Source organism: Haliotis asinina, chromosome 9 (assembly GCF_037392515.1).
Source record: "Haliotis asinina isolate JCU_RB_2024 chromosome 9, JCU_Hal_asi_v2, whole genome shotgun sequence".
In the NCBI taxonomy this organism is placed as follows: domain Eukaryota; kingdom Metazoa; phylum Mollusca; class Gastropoda; order Lepetellida; family Haliotidae; genus Haliotis; species Haliotis asinina.
The window spans coordinates 39,208,668-39,233,544 of record NC_090288.1 but is presented as its reverse complement, the minus strand read 5'-3'; the positions used below and the strand labels follow the sequence as shown (position 1 = coordinate 39,233,544).

Genomic DNA, 24,877 nt, shown 5'->3' with positions numbered 1-24,877 from the left:
CTGGCAAGTTGATGACTTCTGTCTGACCGTTGGCAAATTTCCCAAATTTGTCAGAGGGTCAAACGCAATTAGTGAACACTGCATTAATTAACATCATGACCATTGATCTGAGCACCTGTTATACAATAACAAGCACCTACCAAATTTAGTAACTTATATGTAGTGTAAATTTAGATACATGCTTATTATTCAACCTTTCAAGTTTGAAAAGACCAATCATTAATCTATTTATGTGATAAATTATGGGGTATTAAATGTTCTATGAAGTAAAGGTAGTTTGTCTTGACACACTTGACATGTGTTAAATGTCTAATAAATCAGAAACAGAAATAACCATTTTTGCCATAGTTTGATAGGAGGGCATGTCAAGCATCTGACATTGTCAAGTGTTATTGTGCAAGCTGGCATGTCAAACTTTGAACATAAACAAGCAAAATTTTATAAGCATTGCTTTTAGCATGCCTTTAATCCAGAGCTTATTTGACAAGATTGCCAGGAACAAAGACATGAGAGGCTGGAAACTGTCACATTTTCTTCGTCAGCTTGTTTAACAGGACCCAGATGTAACACGTTCCATCATGCTAGTGTTAATACAGAGAAAGGAATTTGACTGGCAGTTCTGAACCTGTGTTTAAGACAAGCAAAACTGACACAATTATAGCCCACCATTTAAAATTATAGAGAGATTATTTATAAACCACAAGATGGTTTAACTCAGAGAGTCTGTTGATGCCAAAAGTGAAAAACAGAATCTCCTAATCTTCCTGTTTGTTGCAGAATCGTGTAGATTCACCGAGTGCTTTACTGTGTGGAATTATCTTACTATAAATGCAAACACAGGACACTTGGTTTTGAATTACTTATTGATGTTATTTTGGGGTTGTTTTGTATATATAGCACTCAACTGAAGTATGGTCACAGCCAAAGAGTATGTAGGCTTCTGGAGTTATTGCTTGGCTCAGAGTCATAAAACAAGTTTAATTTTCAAACATGACAAGATATTATATGAGATATTATATTATATTATTATAATATGTGTTTAAGCATATTTTCTGTTTACAGATGCAAACCAGTATATTGTAAATATCAGTTCTTCAAACAGCCAGTACACGTCACTATGGGAAAGGAACATGCTCGCAACATCTACTGGGATGACATCAGCGTAGCCCTGCTAGGTATGTCTCACACAAACTCATGGGGTATGTTGTCAATACAAGATAATACAATGTATGGAAACTGTGAGACAAAAGTGTATTTAAAACAGTACCATTGACAGTATCTTTTAAATTGTCTTGTCATGTGTTAAGGTTGCCGACCCGTGCGAGTCCCACTTGACGAAGTTGTCTTCAGAATAGTATCATTGACAATGTCTCCAAGTTTGTCTCGTCAAGTTCTGTACATTTATGATTATGATAATGTAATTATTCAGTATCCAGGCACAATGTAAATTTGCAGATATGTATTGCATACACCTTTCACTCCTGGATTTACACAGACTCTACACATTAAGGTGTGATGTAAGATTTCGTGTTTGTAAACAAGAAGTCATCTTTATTGTCCTGTTGTCACAATTCAGAAATCACAAACTTCAAAGTAGAGTTTTTTATCCAAAATTTTCCAGCAAGCATTTGTTTAATAAACCCTGAAAATACTTTTCATTCATGACATCACCAATCTGTAAGTGTTTGGATTGGTATATGGTAATGCTAAAAGGTCATGACCCTAGAAGGTGGGTTGTACTCTGGAAAAAATAACTGTGGAAGCCCATTTCAGACACAATCCTTTAAACTTTTCAGTAATGTTTCATGAAAAGTTACTAAGTGAAAACAATTAATATGATTTTTTGTCACCAAATCAGATGGTTTTTATTAATGAATTACAAACATGTTTATGCTTGTGTTTAACCAGTAAAAGTCTCCAAAGGGATGTAGAATATTATGTAAATTTACAATCAAGATCACTTTTAGTGACAAAAGTAGACAAATTCTGAAATTTTCTGACAAAAACCCACGGTGTCAGCTGTTGGTGTAAACTATTCACCATACTTTTTGTCCGGACTTTAGCAATGACCAATATTGATGTCGTTGCGCACAACTGACCTTGATACTGTCGTGTGGATAATGGCTTCGTCCCACTATGATAGTGATGTGTCAAATGGTGAAACTTGCAAATTAACTTTGAGTGAGTGAGTTTAGTTTTACACCGCACTTAGCAATATTCTAGCTCTATGGCAGCGATCTTTAAATAATCAAATCTGGACCAGACAATCCAGTGATCAACAGCATGAGCATCAGTCTGTGCAACTGGGAATGACATGTGTCGCCCAAGTCAAAGTCAGTCAAATTCAAATGCAGGTCAGCCGTTCTCATATTTAGGATTTTGTAATGGCTAAACTGATAAGCACTTGTTTATAGCAAATCAACGAAGACCAGCACATCAGATGTTGAAAGTTAGAGATCTTTTGAAGATTATGGTAAAATTGCTTCAAGTACAGGTTGTAACGAAAATCCTACTGCCTCAGAAATAATTTTTATTAATCTGCATGTCCAGCCTTGAAGTACTGTTATGAACATTACATGACAAAATAACTTAAGTCTTACTTAAACGCCTTCAGGCACCATGGAACAGTCGGAACTAAGGGAGTACCTAAATGGTCCAGCACTGGAGATTGAGGTACATGATCGTGACAGGAAGGAAGAGAAAGTCAAGTTGAAGGCTACGTTGTTTGGGGATGACCTTGAAGATGAAAAGATCAGCAGTGTTGGCACAGTTACCAGTAAGTTATTCTGAAGTTTATTACCAGAGATTAGGTTACCATGGTATTGCCTTGTAATCTGTACAGTCTAGACATCATGTTACCGTCTGTTCGTTTAAGTCACTGTTATGATGCTATGATATCATATATCTATATTCAAACACCTGTCTCATGGAGAAAGGTGATGAATCTATTTTGAATCAGTTTTGTTTTATTTTATAATGTCATTGGTTTGAAAAAGAAACAATTTTCTTCAGATATTGAGTGAGTTTGGTGCGCATATATCACGACATGTCAATGGCATGGGTGATCCAGGATTTTGGATAAGGAGTGTACGCAGATAAATAATAATAACAAATCATGAGGTTCAAAGGTTAGGAAGGGGGTGGGGGTGCGCACCCCCACAACCCCCTCTTGATCCTTGCAAGAACTGGAGAGCTGGTACCATCTGTGCCATTTTTAAATTGAGTTTAATTTTTGTTTTAAATCATGTCCCTTGTTTTTACTCAAGCGGCACCAGAATGTTGCCAGTTCCCTGAACAAGTGAATATTTGTATGAAAGAACCGTAACTGGATCTACTTTGCTGACAATGTGTAGTACACATTTGACTAGAGAATCCATAATTCACAATAAATTCTTCTTTCAGACAAGATGTTTGAGTCATATATAATGTCACCTGACTTTGTTTTACCTTTAACAGTCAGTGAAAACAAAAATAAATTGAACTGTGATTTGATTTTCTTGATGGGAAATCTGGAAACCATCAACAGAATTAATGTCCTCATTCAAACTTATTAAAGGTCACATGCAACATAAAATTCTGATTCTGATACCTTTTGGTATGCACTTATTGAAACAAATCATCAAAAATGTCAAGTCAACCTATAAAGTTGAAAAAAATGCGATGAAAAAAAAGCCAGCGAAATCGGAGTTCAAACAGACGATTCACTAAATTTCCCCCAGCATTGGGGGAAAAAGTGGTTTCAACAGCTATGCTGAGCTGTGCCCATAACGCATTCGCAGTGAATAGGTTCATGGAGCTTGAAACAGTATGCCTTGCCCAGAGTATGAGGTTGTGAGCAGTAGTCTAATCTTGATTGTGTACATAAACAAGTAAATAATCGACTCGTTACATAAAAAAAACTTGTTGATTGTGGTAAGCAGCCTCTGACTGGATCTGACGGAAGCTGGTGAACTCTTGTCAGTTTCAAGTCCTGCTTTGTACTTCGACGAATGACAGTTTCCAGCCAGTTTCCAGTTCATCATCATTTTTAATTGGGTTGAACGCAAATTCAGAGAACATGTATTTACAAAACCCAACATCTCATTTAAGGATAACAACTAGTTATCTAGTGTATATGATTTTGTTGGACAACAGTATATGAATCAATACTGAAATGACGCATCAAGTACAAGAAGTTGCTATCCATAAACAATCTTACTTTCTCTTTCTTATGACTCGCCATACTTCTAAAATGCCCATCAAACAGATCATCTTTCTGTACACACAATGAGCCCTCAGCATATGAGCAAAGGAACCAGCCAATTTGGAAGCTGTCGTTACACTTGAGTGCATACCCACCCGCGATGACTGGGTTCGGTCTCCCGAGGGCCTCGTTTTCAGGGAATTAAGCCGAAGTACAAAATATTGCACTTTTGAATCACAATTGTAAGCTTATTATTTTGTTTATTTGTTTTTTGACAAGCAGCAAAGTATATTATATGTCATGAATAAGTGATAATTGTGTTTTAATTGTGTTTGATGTTTTGATTGCATGTGACCTTTTAATTATGTTCATTGTTTATGTGACATGTCTAGATCTGATGAGGTCACAAGTTGCCCATAATGAGCTGACTGAAATTGCAATCTGGTTGTTATCATGTGTGATTTAACTGACTGCAGTCATCATGTTCTGTTTGAGTCCCCCTCATGGGTACAAAGTGTGAAGCCCATTTCTGGTGTCACCCTCCGTGATATTGCCTGAATATTTGTAAAAGCAGCATAAAATTGTACTCATTCATTTTCTTTCACTTTCACAGGTCGCAGAACTTTGCACAACCCTTTTGAGGGACGCAACAAACCTTGGGACCCTTTCGGTTTGGCCCAGGTGGACTTGTCTGAACTCTTGTTGGGCCATCGTTACCTTCACCTCAAGCTGCCTATCCAGAACACCGCCATCCCCGACATGCTGGGCAATGAGACAAGGCCAGACGGACGGGTCATCGGCATTGCTGGAGCAGTGGATGGACCAGGTAGACATCTTGTACCTCTTTTTATATGTACACGTAGTGGGTTATCATGATGTCAATCACTGAATTGTCCCGTCCAGAATTAATTGTTTACAGAATGAATGGAATATTGCTGAATGCTTCATTAAACAGCAATCAAACAAAACGTAGTTGGCTAGCTTGAGTAATGGAAGCTTACATGTTCGGGAGGACCCTATTTGATGATGATGATGATGATGATGGTGGTGGTGGTGGTGGCGATGATGATGTCCTTCAACTCAATATATGTCTTGGAAGGAATAATAATTTAATCCTTACCATAGATTCTGTTTGTTATAAAAAAGGCTACAGACATAGTAGATTCTTGTAAACCCAGCGAAAGGGAGACAACTCTATGATACTTGTGTTTATCTTGTGGCTGTGCTATTCATTACATTTTCTTTCTCATATCAGTTGACTGTCCACTGTCCACGGGTCACTACCTGAATACCAGTGCCACACTGAAAGTGAAGATTGAACTGGCACATCCCCTGACAACGCCATCTCGAGTCTCTGCCAAAGAACCGTTACTCAGCACTAATGAGGTGGGTGTTGGTTAACGTCTTTGTGTTTGTAGATAGTTTATCAATAAAACAATATGGACCCTTGCTAAATGGAAGTGAATTAGCTAAATAATTCTAAGCAAGAAAAGAGCTAGTCTCCACTGTGTCTTAACAATTTGAATATCATGCTTTGCCTCCACAAAATACATAAACTATATAACAATATGTTACAACAGTGTTACATAACATGTTATGGATTCTCGCTGACACGTGATCATATGCCAACTGCCTTGGTGGATGCTTATGCTGCTGATCGCTAGATTGTTTGGTCCACATGTGATTATTTACACGCTGACACGCTGACACGCTGACCACCAAACTATGGCTGACAAAAACAATGATCCATGGATGTTGTCACTTAGAAGGGCAGACTAGTCCATACCAAAGCATGGCCTCCTGCTGTGATTTCCAAGGGACGGTCTGCCCTACCTCAAGCAGCATAATCGATGAATCAGTTAATATGTAACCCATTTCCTCTAGTTGGAATCAGTCCTCAACAACACATGCTGGATCAGTCAAAGAATTGGCTGCTGCAGTTGTCCACCTCTGTGACTCCTTCCCTCAAAGTAATTGGACCACTTCCATGGGGTAGTGGCTTGAGTGGCCGCAGAGAGAAGAGAAGGTCGCGAGTTCGATCCTCGGCCGTATCATTGCAGTAGATGTTAAAATATGGTACTTGTTTGTCTCTGCCTAATGCATGGCTTTAATGGGTACAACAAGGACTGGTCGGCTGTATAAAGTGTCTGGGTGGGGTATTCATGTTTAACTGCTAGCACCATGAAACCAGCCTCAGTCTGGGTTAGTACAAGTAGCCACACATGCACGACTTCATATGAGGGAAATATACTTCACTGCAGTGTTTAGCTTCATTTTACCTCACCTCAAATGCCAGGTTATAAATTTGCATGACTGATTTATGTAAGCACCAAGTCACTTAGGTGCATGTTGTGTTTATTACAGTGTGAATCATAACCTGTGCTTTGATTCAGAGAGTGAAACCTGGAAAGTTTTGAGATTAAACCTGCTACTATTTGCTTCAGTGTCCATTTGGCCGTATCATCTTCCTGTTTGACTACAAGAACGTGTCAATGCTACACAAGTTGCAGGACCTCATCGCTAGCATCAATGCCCATGCACTGGAGCTGGACGACATGCCGCAACACGTCATCAACGCCGCTCTGTCCACATACAAACTCTCAGCGTCAGTACTATCAGCATCAAATTAATGATTAAAAGAAATTATTTTGACCATCATAGGGGATATGACCTTGTAGTCTCAGATGGCACAATTTAGCTGTGCTGTGTTGCATAATTAGGCACATTAGAAGCTTAGATGTCTGTTTTTTTAGGGGTTTGTGTGTCCATCCCATATGTGCACTCATGCATTTCACCAAGATGGTTGACATATGAAACCCACATCACTTCAGGCATCCTGCCACATGAAGCTGACATGCTTTGATACATACTGTTCTCCATCACTCATAGCCAGTCTATTCTCACAGTGATGTTTGATACATACTGTTCTCCATCACTCATAGCCAGTCTATTCTCACAGTGATGTTTGATACATACTGTTCTCCATCACTCATAGCCAGTCTATTCTCACAGTGATGTTTGATACATACTGTTCTCCATCACTCATAGCCAGTCTATTCTCACAGTGATGTTTGATACATACTGTTCTCCATCACTCATAGCCAGTCTAATCTCACAAAGTGATGTTTGATACATACTGTTCTCCATCACTCATAGCCAGTCTATTCTCACAGTGATGTTTGATACATACTGTTCTCCATCACTCATAGCCAGTCTATTCTCACAGTGATGTTTGATACATACTGTTCTCCATCACTCATAGCCAGTCTATTCTCACAGTGATGTTTGATACATACTGTTCTCCATCACTCATAGCCAGTCTATTCTCACAGTGATGTTTGATACATACTGTTCTCCACCACTCATAGCCAGTCTATTCTCACAGTGATGTTTGATACATACTGTTCTCCATCACTCATAGCCAGTCTATTCTCACAAAGTGATGTTTGATACATACTGTTCTCCATCACTCATAGCCAGTCTATTCTCACAGTGATGTTTGATACATACTGTTCTCCATCACTCATAGCCAGTCTATTCTCACAAAGTGATGTTTGATACATACTGTTCTCCATCACTCATAGCCAGTCTATTCTCACAAAGTGATGTTTGATACATACTGTTCTCCATCACTCATAGCCAGTCTATTCTCACAAAGTGATGTTTGATACATACTGTTCTCCATCACTCATAGCCAGTCTATTCTCACAGTGATGTTTGATACATACTGTTCTCCATCACTCATAGCCAGTCTATTCTCACAGTGATGTTTGATACATACTGTTCTCCATCACTCATAGCCAGTCTATTCTCACAGTGATGTTTGATACATACTGTTCTCCATCACTCATAGCCAGTCTATTCTCACAAAGTGATGTTTGATACATACTGTTCTCCATCACTCATAGCCAGTCTATTCTCACAAAGTGATGTTTGATACATACTGTTCTCCATCACTCATAGCCAGTCTATTCTCACAAAGTGATTTTTGATACATACTGTTCTCCATCACTCATAGCCAGTCTATTCTCACAAAGTGATGTTTGATACATACTGTTCTCCATCACTCATAGCCAGTCTATTCTCACAAAGTGATGTTTGATACATACTGTTCTCCATCACTCATAGCCAGTCTATTCTCACAAAGTGATGTTTGATACATACTGTTCTCCATCACTCATAGCCAGTCTATTCTCACAGTGATGTTTGATACATACTGTTCTCCATCACTCATAGCCAGTCTATTCTCACAGTGATGTTTGATACATACTGTTCTCCATCACTCATAGCCAGTCTATTCTCACAAAGTGATGTTTGATACATACTGTTCTCCATCACTCATAGCCAGCCTATTCTCACAAAGTGATGTTTGATACATGCTGTCTATCTATGAAGAGAGCTACAAGTATGATTGCACTACGATTTTGTTTTTGTAAGCCCCGCTGAATAAAAAGGGGACATTTATTTTTCCATGTGTGGAATATATATATCCAGGTGATGGGGTAGCCTAGTGGTTAAAGCTTTGTTCTTCATGTGGAAGACCTGCATTCATTCCCCATATGGGGTTAACGTGTGAAGCCCATTTCTGGTGTCCCCATGCCATGATATTGCTGGTACACTGCTAAAAGTGATGTAAAACTAAAACTCGGTCCCTGGCAATACTTATTCTGTTGCACCTGTATGGAAAATCTTCAAAGATTGATAAGGTTATGTAGTTATTAAGATTGAAGTTTCACTTACAACAAATGATGTTTCTATGTCAAGATACACCTGTGTTGTGTGTGTGTGTGTGTGTGTGAAGGTGTCGGTTTTGTGTATTGCCAGAGAGCAGCAACAGAGTCGTGAGTTGGACATCATCACAGGCTTCCAGGTGTTGGACGGGAACATGCATCTGTTTGTGTTGGAGGGACTCCGTGACAAGGCCGTACATGTCCTGTGGGAAGCCCTCCCTCAACCTCACAACTCAGGTCAGACCTTCTGTCCTTCAGACTTGTAAAGATCACGTTAGAATTGGCCTTCTGCAAACAATGTTTGTTGAAAGAGGCAACTTAAAGGATCGGGTTGTCAAGCCTGCTGACTTGGTTGATACATGTTGCCATATCCCATTTGTGTAGATCAATGCTCATGATATTCATCTCTGATTAGTCTGGATAAGACTCGATTATTTACAGACCGTCGCCATGTACATAAAAAATTTCTGATGTGGCTTTTAATAACAAACAACCAATTGAACAAACAAACAAATGAGGTAATAGAACTTTACGCACTTCCGTTCACATTGTATGGTGAGGACTTAATTTTGATTCAGGAAATTCTTTTCTAAATATTTAGCAGATAATTTTTCTAATATTTGTTCAGTGTATTAATAGTTGGGTTTTGTGCGCAGATGTGACAGTGCTGTTCAACTCGGACATGTTGTTCAGCAGCCGCCTCTATGGCCCTCTAGACGTGGACCTGTGTCGTGTGAAGCTTCATGAACCACTCTCCATCATCACCCAGCAGTCCTTGCTGTATGTCAGGGACATGGTCCCTAAACCATGCTTCCAGGCCCTTGTCAAACTAGAACAGGTCAGTGGTAGAGGCTGTTCATGGGTATTATCTTTGTCAAACTTTAGGAGGTCAAAGATGAGGTGGGGCCATTGACTGTGATTACCTTGGTCTAACTAGAACAGGTCAGTTGTAGAAGCCATTTGGCATGATGACCTTGGTCAAACTACGGGTCAGTGATACAGGTTAAACCATTTGCTTTGGTAAACTAGAACAGATCAGTGGGAGAAGCTGTTCACCATTATGACCTTGGTCAAACTACAGGAGGTCAATGATAGAGGTAAAACCATTTGCCTTGGTTAAAGTAGAACAGATCAGTGGTAAAAGCTGTTCACCATTATGACCTTGGTCAAACTACAGGAGGTCAATGATAGAGGTAAAACCATTTGCCTTGGTTAAAGTAGAACAGATCAGTGGTAACAGCTGTTCACCATTATGACCTTGGTCAAACTACAGGAAATCAATGATAGAGGTAAAACTGTTTGCCCCAGTCAAACTAGAACAGCTCAGTCTTATGAAAACTTTGCACCCAGTTTTAGCCTCTGAGCTGAAGAATATATTAGACTGAGAACTTAATGTTTTTAACTTCAAATGTTCACTTTTGTGACTTTACCTCCAATCATGTATGAAAAAACAAATGGAAAGGTCTCTTTTGCAATACTTTTATAAGAACAGTTTGTGTCTCTTACAGCTGAGCAGATTGAAGACTTTCCGAGATGCTGTCAGAAACAGTTTGTTCCCGTCAGCGGAGATGGTGATTTCCATGAGTCGAGAGTTTGGTGTTCCATTCACCTCGGAAGATCTCCAAGGTGAAAATTAACAAAGTACCATGTAGAATGTTTATTGACAGTAATCACTATCTACTCATGCATCAAAGTGAAATGAAGTTGACAGAAAATAGATACATGTACACATTTTGTTTTGCATTGTAGTAGGATCACTAAGTCTTGTCAAAAACTTTTTTCGTGTTGGAAATGGCGAGATTCCACAAAACCTCATTAGTGACGGGTCAAACAGTCCCATGCATAAGAACTATTTGGCAATATACCAAAGTGTTGTCGCTTAGTCTTTGTTATGATATTTAATATTTTATATTTATAGAGCAAAACCTGCAATTATATGACACAATGATAGCATATATTTCTCTTGGTAAAGTAATAATTTCAGATATGATTCTGATTTTTCTAATCACTGCATCAGAATTCATCTTGTTATGTCATTGGGTATGTTTTAACTCAGTCATCAGTGGATGATGTGGAAACGTGAGCACAGCTGATTGCTTCTTCTAACTCTCTGTACAAGACAAATAAACTTGTTAATCGTAATCCCTGCATAGAAGACAATACCTAGCAAAACCAAATTAGAACTAAAACTATAAATAACCTTGTCTAATGATGTTTAATTGCAAATTTGACATGTTCACTAAAAAATCGTCATCTCTTGTTTGTTCAGGTGTCATTTTCTAACCTCCTGAAAAAGGTTTAATGAAAATGTAAACTCTAGATAACCCGATCCTCTTCTCCAGAATTTTTTTTTTGTCTTCAAAATTCAGCTTATGTATGGTATATACAGTGCTTTCAAGGGGATGCTTGAACCCCTTCATCTTGAAGCAAGGGGTCTTTGGAGTTGATGGTGCCTCTAAGGCCAGCTTTTGTTTTCTTCAGAACTACAGCCAGAGGTTGAGAAGGAGGAGGTTGTGACTGAGGAAAGGCCTGCTGCACCCCGCCCATTGACTACCCGAGAATGGACCCCCATCGACAACTTCAACCTAGAGTATGTGACGAGCATCGCTGACAGGGACACCCAGAGGCAACAGCACGACTTCCTCAAGGAGAACATGGTCAGTACTTACGATGTACTCTGTTCTTGTGTAATAAATAGGCTTGCAATGAGTAGATTTGATTCATCGAAAGTTCAATCTGACATCACATCATAATTTTGACTTTCTGTAACCGTTATCAATATTTTGATTTTATGTAACTGTTATCAATATTTTGATTTTCTGTAACTGTTATCAATATTTTGATTTTCTGTAACTGTTATCAATATTTTGATTTTCTGTAACGGTTATCAATATTTTGATTTCAGTGGTTGAATACCTATTTCAATTGTTTCCACACAGCAAGAACGTAATTTTTAATCCAATTCGAGCTGTGTCAAGCGCTGAAATAGGGTGAAATGTGATTGGTTGACATCAGGCTAATTATCCATGGAGCATTGTTGTTAGTAGATATTGTCAAGTTGACAATGCAAAGATGAAAGATTTCGTATCAAACAGGCGAAAACGAAATCATTAACTCATGTAATAAAAATGGTATTACATGGAAGGCCGTTTAGTATCCTCTATATAAACTAATACTGCATCAGTTTCTAAAGTAGATATCTCCTTCAGCAACAACTCTTCTTGGCAGTCATGTTATGTACCTATTATTCAATAAAGACTCAAGAAGCACTTCATAAAGACAATGACCATAGTTTTGTCCCATTATGACTGCTGAGTGTATATGTGTTGTTCAATATGGACAGATATTTGTTGACTTTCATTTGTTATAACCGAAAAATGCTTATTCTAACATAGATATAAATGAAGGAAATATGAAAGACAACAAAATGTGAAAAATATCAGTTGGTGTAAGTTTGCAGATTTTCTGCAATCTGAAATCACAGACATCATGTTTAATATTGTACCATAATATAAATCAGTGTATAACAACACTGAACACAGCTTGTCCTGTCTAGTTGTAGTCTTATATGGTCAAGATTACCCAAGAAGATTCAAGTTAGAACTGGTCTTCAGCAACCCATTCTTGTCGTAAGAGGAAACTAACAGGATTGGGAGGTCAGACTTACTGACTTGGTTAAAACATGTCATCTGTTGCCAGTTTTGTAGATCAGTGTTCATGCTGTTGATCACTGGATTGTCTGGTCAAGACTTGATTATTTACAGACCGCAACCATGGAATGACGCTGAGTATGATGTTAAACAACAAACCAACCAGCCAATCATAGACTAGATCACTGATTATCGGTGAGCCTCGCTCCCCAAACACTTTGACTTATTTCCATGTAGATCATTTGTTTCACTGTGTGACATTTATGAGCATCTATTGCTGTGTACAGGACAACGTTCAGGAGCAGAGCATCAAGAATAAGCTGGAGCGTGACCGAAACAGGCCGGTGACCATTAAGGCTGATGTCACCACAGCCCACAACTACAGCACTCAGACTCTCAACTCCACAGACCTCGGTCGGGAGAAGTTGCGTCAGATCCTGGCAGCTGTAAGTCATTTAGAGATGGAAGGGTTCAGTGGGGATGGTATCAGTGCGAGGGTTGGAATGGGGATTTGGGTGCAGTCAAGTGGTGTCTGGTTGGTGGGAAGGGGCAGTAGAGTTGGAATTGTGGACAGGGTCAGTGGGATCTGTTTTGGGGTTGTGGAAGGGAGTCAGAATGGGTGTGTGTGTTTGTGTGGGGATTATGGCATTACACAGTAGTTGCGTGTCTTTGGTATGTGAGAGTGTGCAGGAGAGCAGTATACTTGGGTGTTGAAAGGTTGCAGTATAGTTCAAACAGAAGGCATACAGGGTATGCTTGGAGGGTCACATTATAGCCTGTAGTCACATTATAGTGTGCAAATGAGGTATACATGTTAAACTGCAGCAATCATTAAAATGAAATAACTCTATAAAACCTTAGTGCATGTTGCTTTGAAACTGCAAAAATATTTTGTTTGACACTGAACACATTTCACCCCACCTCTACCATGCATTTATATGGAACTAATGTCCTGTTTCTTGTACAATTATTTATTCGATCCTGAGCCCATTTCACCCCACCTCTTCCATGTATTTATATGGACCTAATGTCCCATTTCTCGTACAATTATTTATTCGATCCTGAGCCCATTTCACCCCATGTCTTCCATGTATTTATATGGAACTAATGTCCTGTTTCTTGTTCAGTTGTTTATTTGGCCCTGAACCCATTTCACCCATTTTCCAATTACATGGAACTAATATCCCAACACTTGTCCTCCAGAAACCAGACACCAGATACACTTACTGTCAGGATTACCACCACTCCATGACTGTTGTCCCCGTCAACCCAGAGGCTCTCCAGAAGGAGGCTGAAGAAAAGGCCAAGGCTTTATGGAGGACCGAGTCTGGCTTTGTGTACCCGGGTATGAAGAGCATGCAGGATAGCAACATCCACCCAAAACGCCCTGATGACGCTCGGACTCAGGAACTGCATAGGGTAATAAGAATGTATTCTTTGCAGCTCTAAGCAGATATATTGTCCCCATTGCAAAGACATTATGTATGGGAGAAAACACACCTCTGAAGTTTTACATTGTCTACCAAAACCTTGGAGAGGTGTTTTCACTAACATATATACCGTCAATGAAGGATAATTACAAGGTAGATGATCATTAATGAAGCTACAGAACACTAACTGAAGTGCATGTGAAATCAGTTTAATGACAGTAACTATAAATAGATAATTCAACCCCATTTCCTTCATTGGGCCGGTGGCTTTGTGGTAGAGTATCTGCCTACAAATCTGAGAGTTGCAGTTCGAACTTTGTTGGGGAAAACATGTGCATTTCCTATTTTCAAAAGGATGGACACCTTAATTTCAGTTTTCTATCTGTGATATAACTGTCATATGAAAACCATCACTCATTTCATGCAATTTTATTTACCTTTTACCTTCATGTACACCAGACTGTGGCATAAAACTTCATCATTTCATGGATAGATCAGTACAGTCAGTTTGCTTTTGAATTAAGGATATACTCATCATTGTTAAAATATGTCTAATATTTTTTATTGATCTGAAATATTCTCTATATAACAGCCCTGGAGAGAGAACCTGCTTCATGTAAACATCCTGCAACCTCCACTGTCTCGGGACAACTATCCATGGGACTACAGGCGACTTGACCTTGACCTCTACCGCCGCCCACCACTGCATTTTGGTAACGAACCAGTCACCATTCACCTGGCTGGGGAGAAGCTTCGTCAGGAGAAACTCGCAGCTAAGAGCAAGGATCTGTCTACATGGAAATCCAAGATTGTTGTGGATGACATACGTCACCATACACACAGATGCCTGCCAGAGACCGAGATGAAAGGTCTTGGGTTCTATTCCAGCAATCAGGTGGACAGACTCAAAGGGCTTCTGAAAGACTCGCCTGCCAAGTTCACTCTTAAGCGTCCTGGCCTCACCCTGAATGAGATCCCACCTCTCAATGTTGTCCTGAACCCCAGTGTCGACACAGAGGCACGGGCAGCAGGAATTCCCATCTACCCAGCAGTGAAAGGAGAGGGGATAGAGAGTACAAAGGGATTCAAACCTGGACCATTTGAGGGACGAAGGTGGCAGCTTGAGAAGAATAAAATTCCAGTGTTTGACTATGAGCATCAGAAGTTTGCCAGATTGAAGGGCCGAGATTTCAAGTGAGTGAAGTGTTGGATGGTATTGTTAATGAATATTACGTTCATGTAGAAATATCTGAAGAGATCTGAAAGCATTCTTTCCATATGGCCACCATTACTTTTTAGCAGCTCAGGAGGTAGCTGAAATATTACTAAATGCAACAAACAAGACCATTATCCCTCATCAGGTGTGTGGTCCTGTGCACAGAGCTCAGGTCAGAAAACAGTTAAAGTTAAGCAATGATGGTTGCAGGCAGTCCTTGGATGGGTGACAGTGTTTGACAGCTTGACTGAGTTTTTCTTAGACTTCAGTCCTGGGCTGATTTGCATGAAGAGATCTTAGTGCTACAGTGATTTTAACTCTCATTCTTCAACATAGGCTTAAGATAGTCGCAGTGTTAAAGGGGCACTGATGCGGAGCGAATAATGTTTCACGCCAACGGTCTAATTACGAAATCAAACCGCAAATTGGTCAGCGCCCGCTCCTTCGACCGTGACGGACGAAGGAACTGGGCTCCTGTCCATATTAGCAGAGTTTCTTCACCTAAACATTCGGGAGGCCGGATGCCCATCATATGCCATTTGTTTAAAAATATCCATGGTATTCCTTGTCTGATCGTAACCAAATATCCCAGCAGTGTAGTTCTTTTCGGATGCTTGGATGGTATAGTTACTGATCCAATTTGATCCTATTTCAGTGTTTTTAACCTGATATTTAATCATGTTACATGAAAATATGATGTCTACAGGCACGTAGCCATTTGTTTCAGTACGGAAGATTGCAAAGCTTTATATTTAGGTAATTCTGAGTGTTGGTTCAGCTGTGATAGCAAATATCTTACGAAAATTTTGGTAGCTATGGTAGCTACAATGGTTTATTATTTATGATAATAAATACACACAGTTGATTTATTTGAATTCGTAAACAAAAAACGATGACTTTGCCTTTGGTAGAGAAATCTGAAAATTTTCTTACGTAAAAAACCCTTATTTCACGTATTTACCCAAGTACACAGCAAATGCCCGTGTGTATTCCTTATGTAACGAAATTCCGTTGGTATCCTCAAAACAGTTTCGGCCCAATAGTGTTTTCAGGCTGCATGCGACACAGAGTTTACATCTTCCTTGCTGTAACTCGCATTTGATGGTGTAAACCTACACGTGTTATTTGTCATCATTCTCTGGATGGTCAATTAATGAATTTATAACAGGTATAATTAGTAGTAACACAACTTCGGTTACTCAACAAAGGTTCCCATTTGGCATTTCTCCTGTCTGGAGTAAATACTCAACATTATAAATTAAGGTCTGTAATGGCAAATGTATTGTATGTTATGTAATATGTGGATGTAAGTGATGCAAGAGGGTTTATCAACTAAGTTACAAAAACAAACATCGATCAAAGGATTAACCGATAACTCACTGATTGATTAATTACTTTTATCTTCTAGCGGATTTGTCAAAAGGCAGTGTGTGTAGATGACTACACCCTGTCGTAAAGTGTAAGTGCAAAAACAACATCCTCCCTTCAAAAAATTAACCACCCTTGCTTTGATTGATTGATTGCTCATTATTGGTTAACTAAATTACTTAGAATAGTGGACATCATACAATTAGTTGCCAGGTGTGCTATCTTGGGAGACCAATCAGAGGTTTATCTGGTTTTCACCAATGAAACACGTGAAACGATGTGTTACTTTTTCGCAAATGAGACAGTTGTAAGACACGCGACACAGAGCAGGATTACTTACCATCTGCAGATGAATGGAATACGATTTCTTTTACGTGGATATTGATGGATACATTCCTGAACAAGGTAGTAGCCGGACATCGTTGCTATAAAATCTGTCTGTTTTACATTCATGTTTTGCATTTTGTTTTAATTTATTTGTTGTAGCATTCAGCAGAATCTGTATGACAGAAAAAACACACTAGATCGCGTATGTGTGTGAAATAAGATCCACATTGGCATTCTATACAATGTATAAATGTTGCTGTTATGTTAGAAATTTACTATGAGTATAAGCATATCGTGTGTTCTTTTATTAATTTTCAGAATCATACAAGTATGACAATAAGCTAACTAGGGTTATGAGACAAAATATAGAGACGTTTTCCGTCCTAATAGTTTTTTACCATTTCTGCCACGTTCAGATGATTAACCTTCAAAGTGTTTCATTTGTTTTCATAATACATTTGGAATGAAGTAAAAATGACTTCACCTCAGTTGATCTGTCTATAATTAAACTATCAATTGCGCTTACGGACAGCGCAGCAGAGGTCACGAACCAGTCACGAATTCTGGGATATCATCCGGGTACTCACTGGAGAAAAACAATAACAAAAGTTTACACCAGTCCACGGAAATTGCTCCGCATCAGTGCCCCTTTAAGATTGCTTTGTGCAAGTGGGCCCTGGCAAGTCTTAGGCAATTGAGTTCAACAATTGACTTTGTTCACCCAGCAGTGAGTCAGTACCAGGTGGATAAGTCATATGTTAACTTTCTAGTGCCTAACAGGTAGCTTGAGTTATGCAGGTCATGAATGGTACATACAGCTAAAGCTACAAAAGTTTACTTTGTAGAGTTTTCTTCCTTAGACATGCTAGTATCTGCTGTTGGGAGGTTTTTTTGTTACATGAACAAAACACAATTAGATACAATTCAGAGACATTAAATATGATATCTTGTGTTTTGCAGTGTCTACCACACAAACAGGAACAATCTTTGGAAGAGAGAAATTAATCCTCTCTCAGAGGATGATAGAGACAATCATCTCTTCCGCATGCAGGACAACCCAGATCTCTGGGGGCCAGTAGACAACACAGGCTTTGACCTTCAGAGGTCATATACTCAGCCAGTCATCAGCCACACTGCAGGGATGACCTTGACCTCCAAGTCACCTGATCTCATCAACCATACAAATGTCAAGAAGCAAATGGAAGCCATGGCTAGTTGAGGATTTTAACCTCACTAAGCTATATATATTTTATATGTTTTTATTTTTAACTGCTGTAAATGAAGTTTTGTACTAATGAAGTGCTTGACATTGCTGTAACTGTTGAATGTAGTCTTTTGCTCAATTACTGGTATAATTATATGTATGTTGTAAGTATACTGAACACCTAAAGAAACACAATTTTTAAGATATTTAAAATTTGTAAAAGTAAGTGTTCATGTTTTTGTCTTCAGTTTAAAAACTTGACAAAAAGCCAGAGTTGTGTTTCTTTTGCAGTTCAGTATATATTGTAAGTATTTCCTGGCACAAGTGTACTTAAAAGATGTTTGATAAATCTTGAAGTTGAGTGTGATTGTGTGCAATGTATAGAGCATTTCTGTGATTATCTCATCATGATATGTGATCATCATATTCACATCACATATGTGATACCTGTCAAAACTGAATTGAAAAATGCAATATTTTATTTCTTTACATCTCACTGCTTAAAGCTAAACATGTAGGACTAATGTTTTTTATTCCAAGTATTATATTTCCACTGAACCATTGAACAAAAAATAGGCCATGTTAGAAGCATATATTTTTATTTAGTTTATGTTTTGCTGTAACTGATATTATATTTCTGAGTCCCTGTAATAAACAATACCAGACACCCAGGTAGTGTTTGGCCCAAATCAGATAAAACCTATATTTCACTGAATTTTTTGTTAATTTGTAAATTAATTTCTGATATACATCACTGTTCATAATTTCAAAATCATTTAAAGTTTAACAATACACAATACATTAGACTATTTGTTTTTTACTATTGTTAACATTATTATTGTCGTATCAATTCATTTTCTTTAAGTACAACAATTTGTGTTGTATTTAAGTCATGTATATACTGCTGAACTGTCATAATATGCTGAGTGATATTTATTGTGATCTCAAAGAGTATATTTTTTGGATTGTGTACATTGTGTATATAACTACCCTGAGATAGGGTGCCCACCCTTGATACCAAATCTGTGGTACCATACTGCTGACATGTATAGTGTCATGTTGACTGTGTGTTGTAAATAGAAGTACTTATGCCATTCACACCTCACCAAGGATATCACATAGAACAAGCATTGATAACAATGTCCTTGGACTATTCCTAAAAGCTGTGAAAAAGCAATGCTTACTCACCTTAATTCGACAATTCAACAGTTTGTGAGTTTAACTTTCATTTTCCACCTTTTCTACTACATCAACAGCAACCCAACCATATAGTGAGACATCTGATATAGTAAATGAATGTAGAGTGTGACAGACCTCATTTGTCTGTTGAATTTCCTTCTGTACTTATTTATTCCTCATTCTTTTAAATTCATCATTAGTGTCATGGAAAGGACACACTGTCTCTAACATTTCTAACTTTGATTTGAGAAAGGGACAAAAACAGTTCCCGAAAGACCATATTTTCTGTAATGGAATCCTTCCTCAAGAAATGTGCACTTCAGTACATCCATATCTTTATCTATACTTGAGTTTTATGTGATACTCCTAATATAGTTGGTTTGTATATAGAGTCTTAAGCACATTTGTTTCATAATAAAGCCTTGCAGTTGTTGACAATACAGCCTCAAGCTCCAGTATGTATGAGATGCAGGAATAGCTTGTTCTTCATCAGGCTAAATGAAAAAAGTGAAACGTTTCTCGGACATCGGCGCATCACTTTTATTTGTGCACATTGCTATTTGAAAAAAATGGTTTTGACTTGGTGGTGTGCAGATCATCCATTTGTCCATTATGAGTGTCTGTAAGAATGTGTGTGACAGGATCTGCTACTTATTAAAATGGGTTAAACGTCCCAATCTGTACATTCATAACACATGAGAATGTATCTTCTTGTTTCAAAACTTGAGTTGGACTGAATTGCCCATATATTAATACAGCACATGCATTATTTCATGGTGGGGCAGCCTTGTGGTTAAAGTGTTCGCTTGTCATGCCAAAGACCCCACATGGGTATTATGTGTGAAGCCCATTTCTGGTGTCCCTGTTTCGATATTGCTGGAAAATTGCTAAAAGCAGTGTAAAACTAACACGGTGGTATATCCAGGGGTTGTATAGCTGTGAGGTTCAGATTGGGCAGTTACTGTAATACTTGTACATTTGTGTCTCTATATATACACTGAAATTAACAACACCCAAGCCACTGTTGTGATCGTCAGCTTGATATAGACAGTATTGGAAGTAATATCACGTGTATCTCGTACTCTGGACTGTACTAAAGGCCTGGAATGCATGTCTGTGTCTGTCTGGGTGTTTCTGGTGCCCAAAGTTCCATGGAGGTTGATTTCATAGTCGTATTGATATCTATATATCTATGCTTTCATGTATTAAATACTGATGATGTAGACATTCAATAGAACACTGACTAAGCCCAGAGTCCCATTTAATAATGAGATCTGATCTCTGGTTACAAGTACTGTAAGTAAAAGCAGGGAAGTTAAGATTGGCCTAGAACTACATCTTTGTTAGAATGAGTTATATTTCAGTTGTCAATTTGCCCAACCATTATCACAATACTGTCAGTCATCCCAACAGTGTCTGACATCATGGCAGTGTCAGACATCTCAAACGTGTCGTACACGACAACGGTGTCTGGCATCACGATAGTGTCCAATTGGGTCTGAGATATGAGTGATATCCTTTGTACGAATACCCCATGTATTAATGACTGTGATATGAAGTTTAGCTGTTATTTGTGTCAAATAAGAGAGTGAGCATATACCGTTAACTGTAAACATGTAAATAGAATGACATGACCATCATAATATCAAAGATTATTAAGAATTCTGTGAATAAGATGCAACTTAGCATGCAGTGTCAAGATAATGGTGGCAAGTATATAACCGACCTTGAAAGCTACCATTTTTTGCTCTTAAAAGCAAAATGTCTTCAGCTTAATTACCTTGATGTGAAACAACAATTTGAAAACCTTGATGTGAAACCTTGGATGCATAACCATAAACATGAAACCTTGATATTATAACTTGATGTAAAACCTGTACGCATGAAGTCTTGATGTGAAACCCACAACATGAAACCTTTATATGAAACCTTGATGAGAAACCCTCAACATGAAAATTTAATGTGAGGTTTGGGATGTGAAACCTTCAACATGAAAATTTAATGTGAAATCTGGGATGTGAAACCTTTATGTGAAACCTTCAACATGAAAACTTGATGAAAAACCTCCAACATGAAAATTTAATGTGAAGTCTGGGATGTGAAACCTTGGTGTGAACCATTATGTTCACCACCGTGGATATCTTCAACTGTGAAGTCTTTTAATTATCTTGTGTACTGAATTGTAGCTTACATGCAATGACGTCTTGAGTAAACATATATGTGTGTCATTTACATCATAGCTTAGGATATGACATGATTTACCTGTACTTGTCACATTTCACTCTATGCTGTTTACAGACTAGTTACCAAAGTCACAAGACCAAAGTCAGATTATAATAATGAGCTGAGTATTTCAGTTCAGTCCATATACAAGTTTGTAGTCTGCTATTGATGTTTCTCATCCAGAATGCATTCCTTACTATAATGTTTGGAATCAAGGTTCTGCTAATGATTGTATGTTTGAACTTTATGAAATCATCACATTGAACATAAGCACTCATATAACCTATTTCTGTTTAAACTCTATGAAATGCTAAACTTCAAAATAGTAATAGGGCATTGCATACAGGAACATTTTAAGAGAATTATTTTTTTTACAAGAAGAAGGCCTTGAAAACAGTATAAACTGAGTGTCTGTCGGAAAGAACAACATATAGAGAAATTCTTCATACTGGGAGACTTCACCAAATTACTGATTACCACTTGCTGGTGTATATTTGCATTATAAACTATCAAGATACATAATTAGAAGGTCATTTCCTTCATTTGAGAGAAAAGGTGATGATCAATTTATGACATAACAAACTAGCTTTATTAACCCAATGTGTTTCTGGGAATATTGTGGGTACAATGCGTGAAGTCCATTTCTGGTGTCCCCTGCAGTGTTATTGCAGGAATATTAATTACTAAACGTGGGGTAAAGCTAAGCTCACTCATTCTTGGACTATTGTAACAGTGTGTTTGTGAATGCAGGGTCATTATATACATCAGACATGCTGTGAAATGAATGTTGTACACTGTTCTTAACCATACTGATTGCATAAACATATATTCACACTGTATCGCAGTTCTTGTTTTATTCACACTGCGTTGCAGTTCTTGTTGTTTGCTGACTGTGTGACACCATTCCCTGATGCATCTTTACTGATTGTGCTTCTTCATTAAAATGATATGAATGTGTTCAGTCCCACATTGGATGCGTGGCGGTAGGCTAGGCTAAGTAGCCTTGTGGTTAAAGTGTTCACTCATCCAGTTTGATTCTCTACATGGCTACAATATTTGAAGTCAATTTCAGATCTCACCCACTGAGATATTGCTTGAATATTGCTAGAAGTGGCATTATACTTAACTCACTCACTCACATTGGGTGCCAGTGTAGCAGCCATAAAGTTTCTGAGTCATATGCAAGGTTTCAAACCACAGACTTTTTGATCCGAAGTTGGGCGCTTTGTCCACCTGGCCAAATATATTAACGCCGTCAGGGAGGTGGCAACATAAGGATGCCATCTGTGGGATGACTGCACATACTCCCCTGTCAGCAGGGGGCATGTCTCGGCCTCATAATAGTGTGTACTTGGACGTTTCTCTAAGTTAACATGGACATGCTCAAGCCCAATGTTGAGTGCCAATATAGCTGCCTTAAAATTTCAAAGTCCCACATTCGGATTCGGCATGAACTTCTGATCCGATGTTGGACCAAACAGGTTAACCCTGTGAACAAGCTGACAAGATAAAGACAGCTCCTCACACTGCTACACTATCACAGGGACAAAGACGGACATCATACTGAATGCACCATCCCTATGGATACATAGTAATAATGTGAGCACCACTAACAACTGTCCAAATGGTTTACACTTAGATTAATCTGAATCTTGCCCCATACTGAAACACATTAATCAAACATGGCGTCTCCTTTTGTCAGTTACATTTCTTGTGGTATGTTTCTATCCTCCTTCAGCAAATGTCTACCTGGACAGATGATAATTTGGTTACCTTTCTAGTGCTTCAGTGACAGCTTTGGTTGAAATTGGTTGAATACTCCACATAAGCTGACAAGTGTGGAGGGACAGAATACAATGTACATAAATTTGCTGTGACAAGTGGGAAGATGCAAGTACAATGGACCTAATATTTCCACTGACTAGTCAAAAGAGACTATGCTGTGTACATAAAGAATATCACCCAAGTGTCTACTGATATCAAATATATCAACACCGGTTGATAAAGTAACAAACATCCGAGGCTTACCAAAGATATTTTTACCCTTATCATCCCAAATCATCTTCATTAGCTTTCAATGAAAAATGTACATCTCTAAACACACCACTGGCATTAGATTTGCAGTGCAACAATGTCATAGCATTGTGATGTCATCAAGTTCATGATGTCATAGCATTGGGGGGGCATTGTGCAAAATCTACTGTCAAAGCATAACTTTGACGTCATACATATGTCGCAGGTTCGAGTCTCTTCTTGTCCGAAACAAATGTGATGAGACGGAGTTGTCTTAAAAAGCTGTTTATTGCCTGTAACTGTAATTATAACAACATGACCAAATGTTGATATCTGTCTGTATGCCGTCGTCTGAGGCTGACAGATGACAATCAGAAGTGAATTCAAATTGTGCTGACAGGCAATTGATAAAATAATGGTTCATAAGTAAGATAGAAATATTAAATATATTTATAACCACACGTGCCACGCATGGTAGTAGCACATTAGCATGAGAGAAACAGTCACAGATATGGCGCGAGGTCAGTGATCCGTGAAATACAGTGATCCCTCATGATATGAAATATGGACCTTTCACACATTCTCGTACGTGCTAAGATAGTGCAATATTCCAGTTAGTAATCGCGATAAGCAGGATACTAGTATTTACATTATACGCAATCACTACGCGGATTTACTAACTTTGTGATTACATTGCCTGATAGATAGTTAAGTAATACAATTAGGTACAATTATTACACTAGCGTCTAAAGGTATTTATAGAATGAACATACAAGGAGAGTACCTTACCTGTAATTATAACAACATGACCAAATGTTGATATCTGTCTGTATGCCGTCGTCTGAGGCTGACAGATGACAATCAGAAGTGAATTCAAATTGTGCTGACGTCACAGGCAAAAGCTCGTGAATTACCTGGGCGTCAGATACAGGTAGCACGTACAACTCCTTATTATTTGCTTGTTGAAAGGCAGAAGAAATAAGAAATACGGGTGTCGGCGACACATACGGGCACCACGCGATGATATTACACAATGTTTAATAACTTTGTAAAATGTTAAACGGGGATATCTTCAACGGATGAGTAATAATAAGCAATTACACACTGACAAGTGAGGGATATCATACACTTTAGATAATTAGACGCCCAGAAGCAATGAATACATATTTATTCCACATAATTATACACTGATTAGTGAAGGGATGGGACACGATCTACATAAATATGCTGTGACAAGAGGGAAAATTCATATACACTCTACATAACTGTACGCTGACTGGTGGGGAATACATACGTATACACTACACGTAACTGTTGACAAGTGGGGACCTCGCTCTAGATCAGCATGACAACA

General features: G+C 38.4%; 1 protein-coding gene across 1 annotated transcript in view; it reads left to right on the top strand.

The window, feature by feature from the left end:
• The window catches only part of LOC137295729 (uncharacterized), a 50,973-nt gene extending 32,292 nt beyond the window's left edge, over positions 1-18,681 (top strand). The window contains exons 12-24 of the mRNA XM_067827245.1: positions 1,063-1,175; positions 2,615-2,776; positions 4,797-5,009; positions 5,439-5,569; positions 6,628-6,788; positions 9,008-9,150; positions 9,570-9,751; positions 10,422-10,539; positions 11,395-11,570; positions 12,851-13,009; positions 13,767-13,982; positions 14,586-15,187; positions 17,865-18,681. Coding sequence (XP_067683346.1) covers positions 1,063-1,175; positions 2,615-2,776; positions 4,797-5,009; positions 5,439-5,569; positions 6,628-6,788; positions 9,008-9,150; positions 9,570-9,751; positions 10,422-10,539; positions 11,395-11,570; positions 12,851-13,009; positions 13,767-13,982; positions 14,586-15,187; positions 17,865-18,123 — 2,635 coding nt within the window. The 3' untranslated portion in view covers positions 18,124-18,681. The remainder of the gene's footprint in view (positions 1-1,062; positions 1,176-2,614; positions 2,777-4,796; positions 5,010-5,438; positions 5,570-6,627; positions 6,789-9,007; positions 9,151-9,569; positions 9,752-10,421; positions 10,540-11,394; positions 11,571-12,850; positions 13,010-13,766; positions 13,983-14,585; positions 15,188-17,864) is intronic.
• The last annotated feature ends 6,196 nt before the right edge of the window (positions 18,682-24,877 follow it).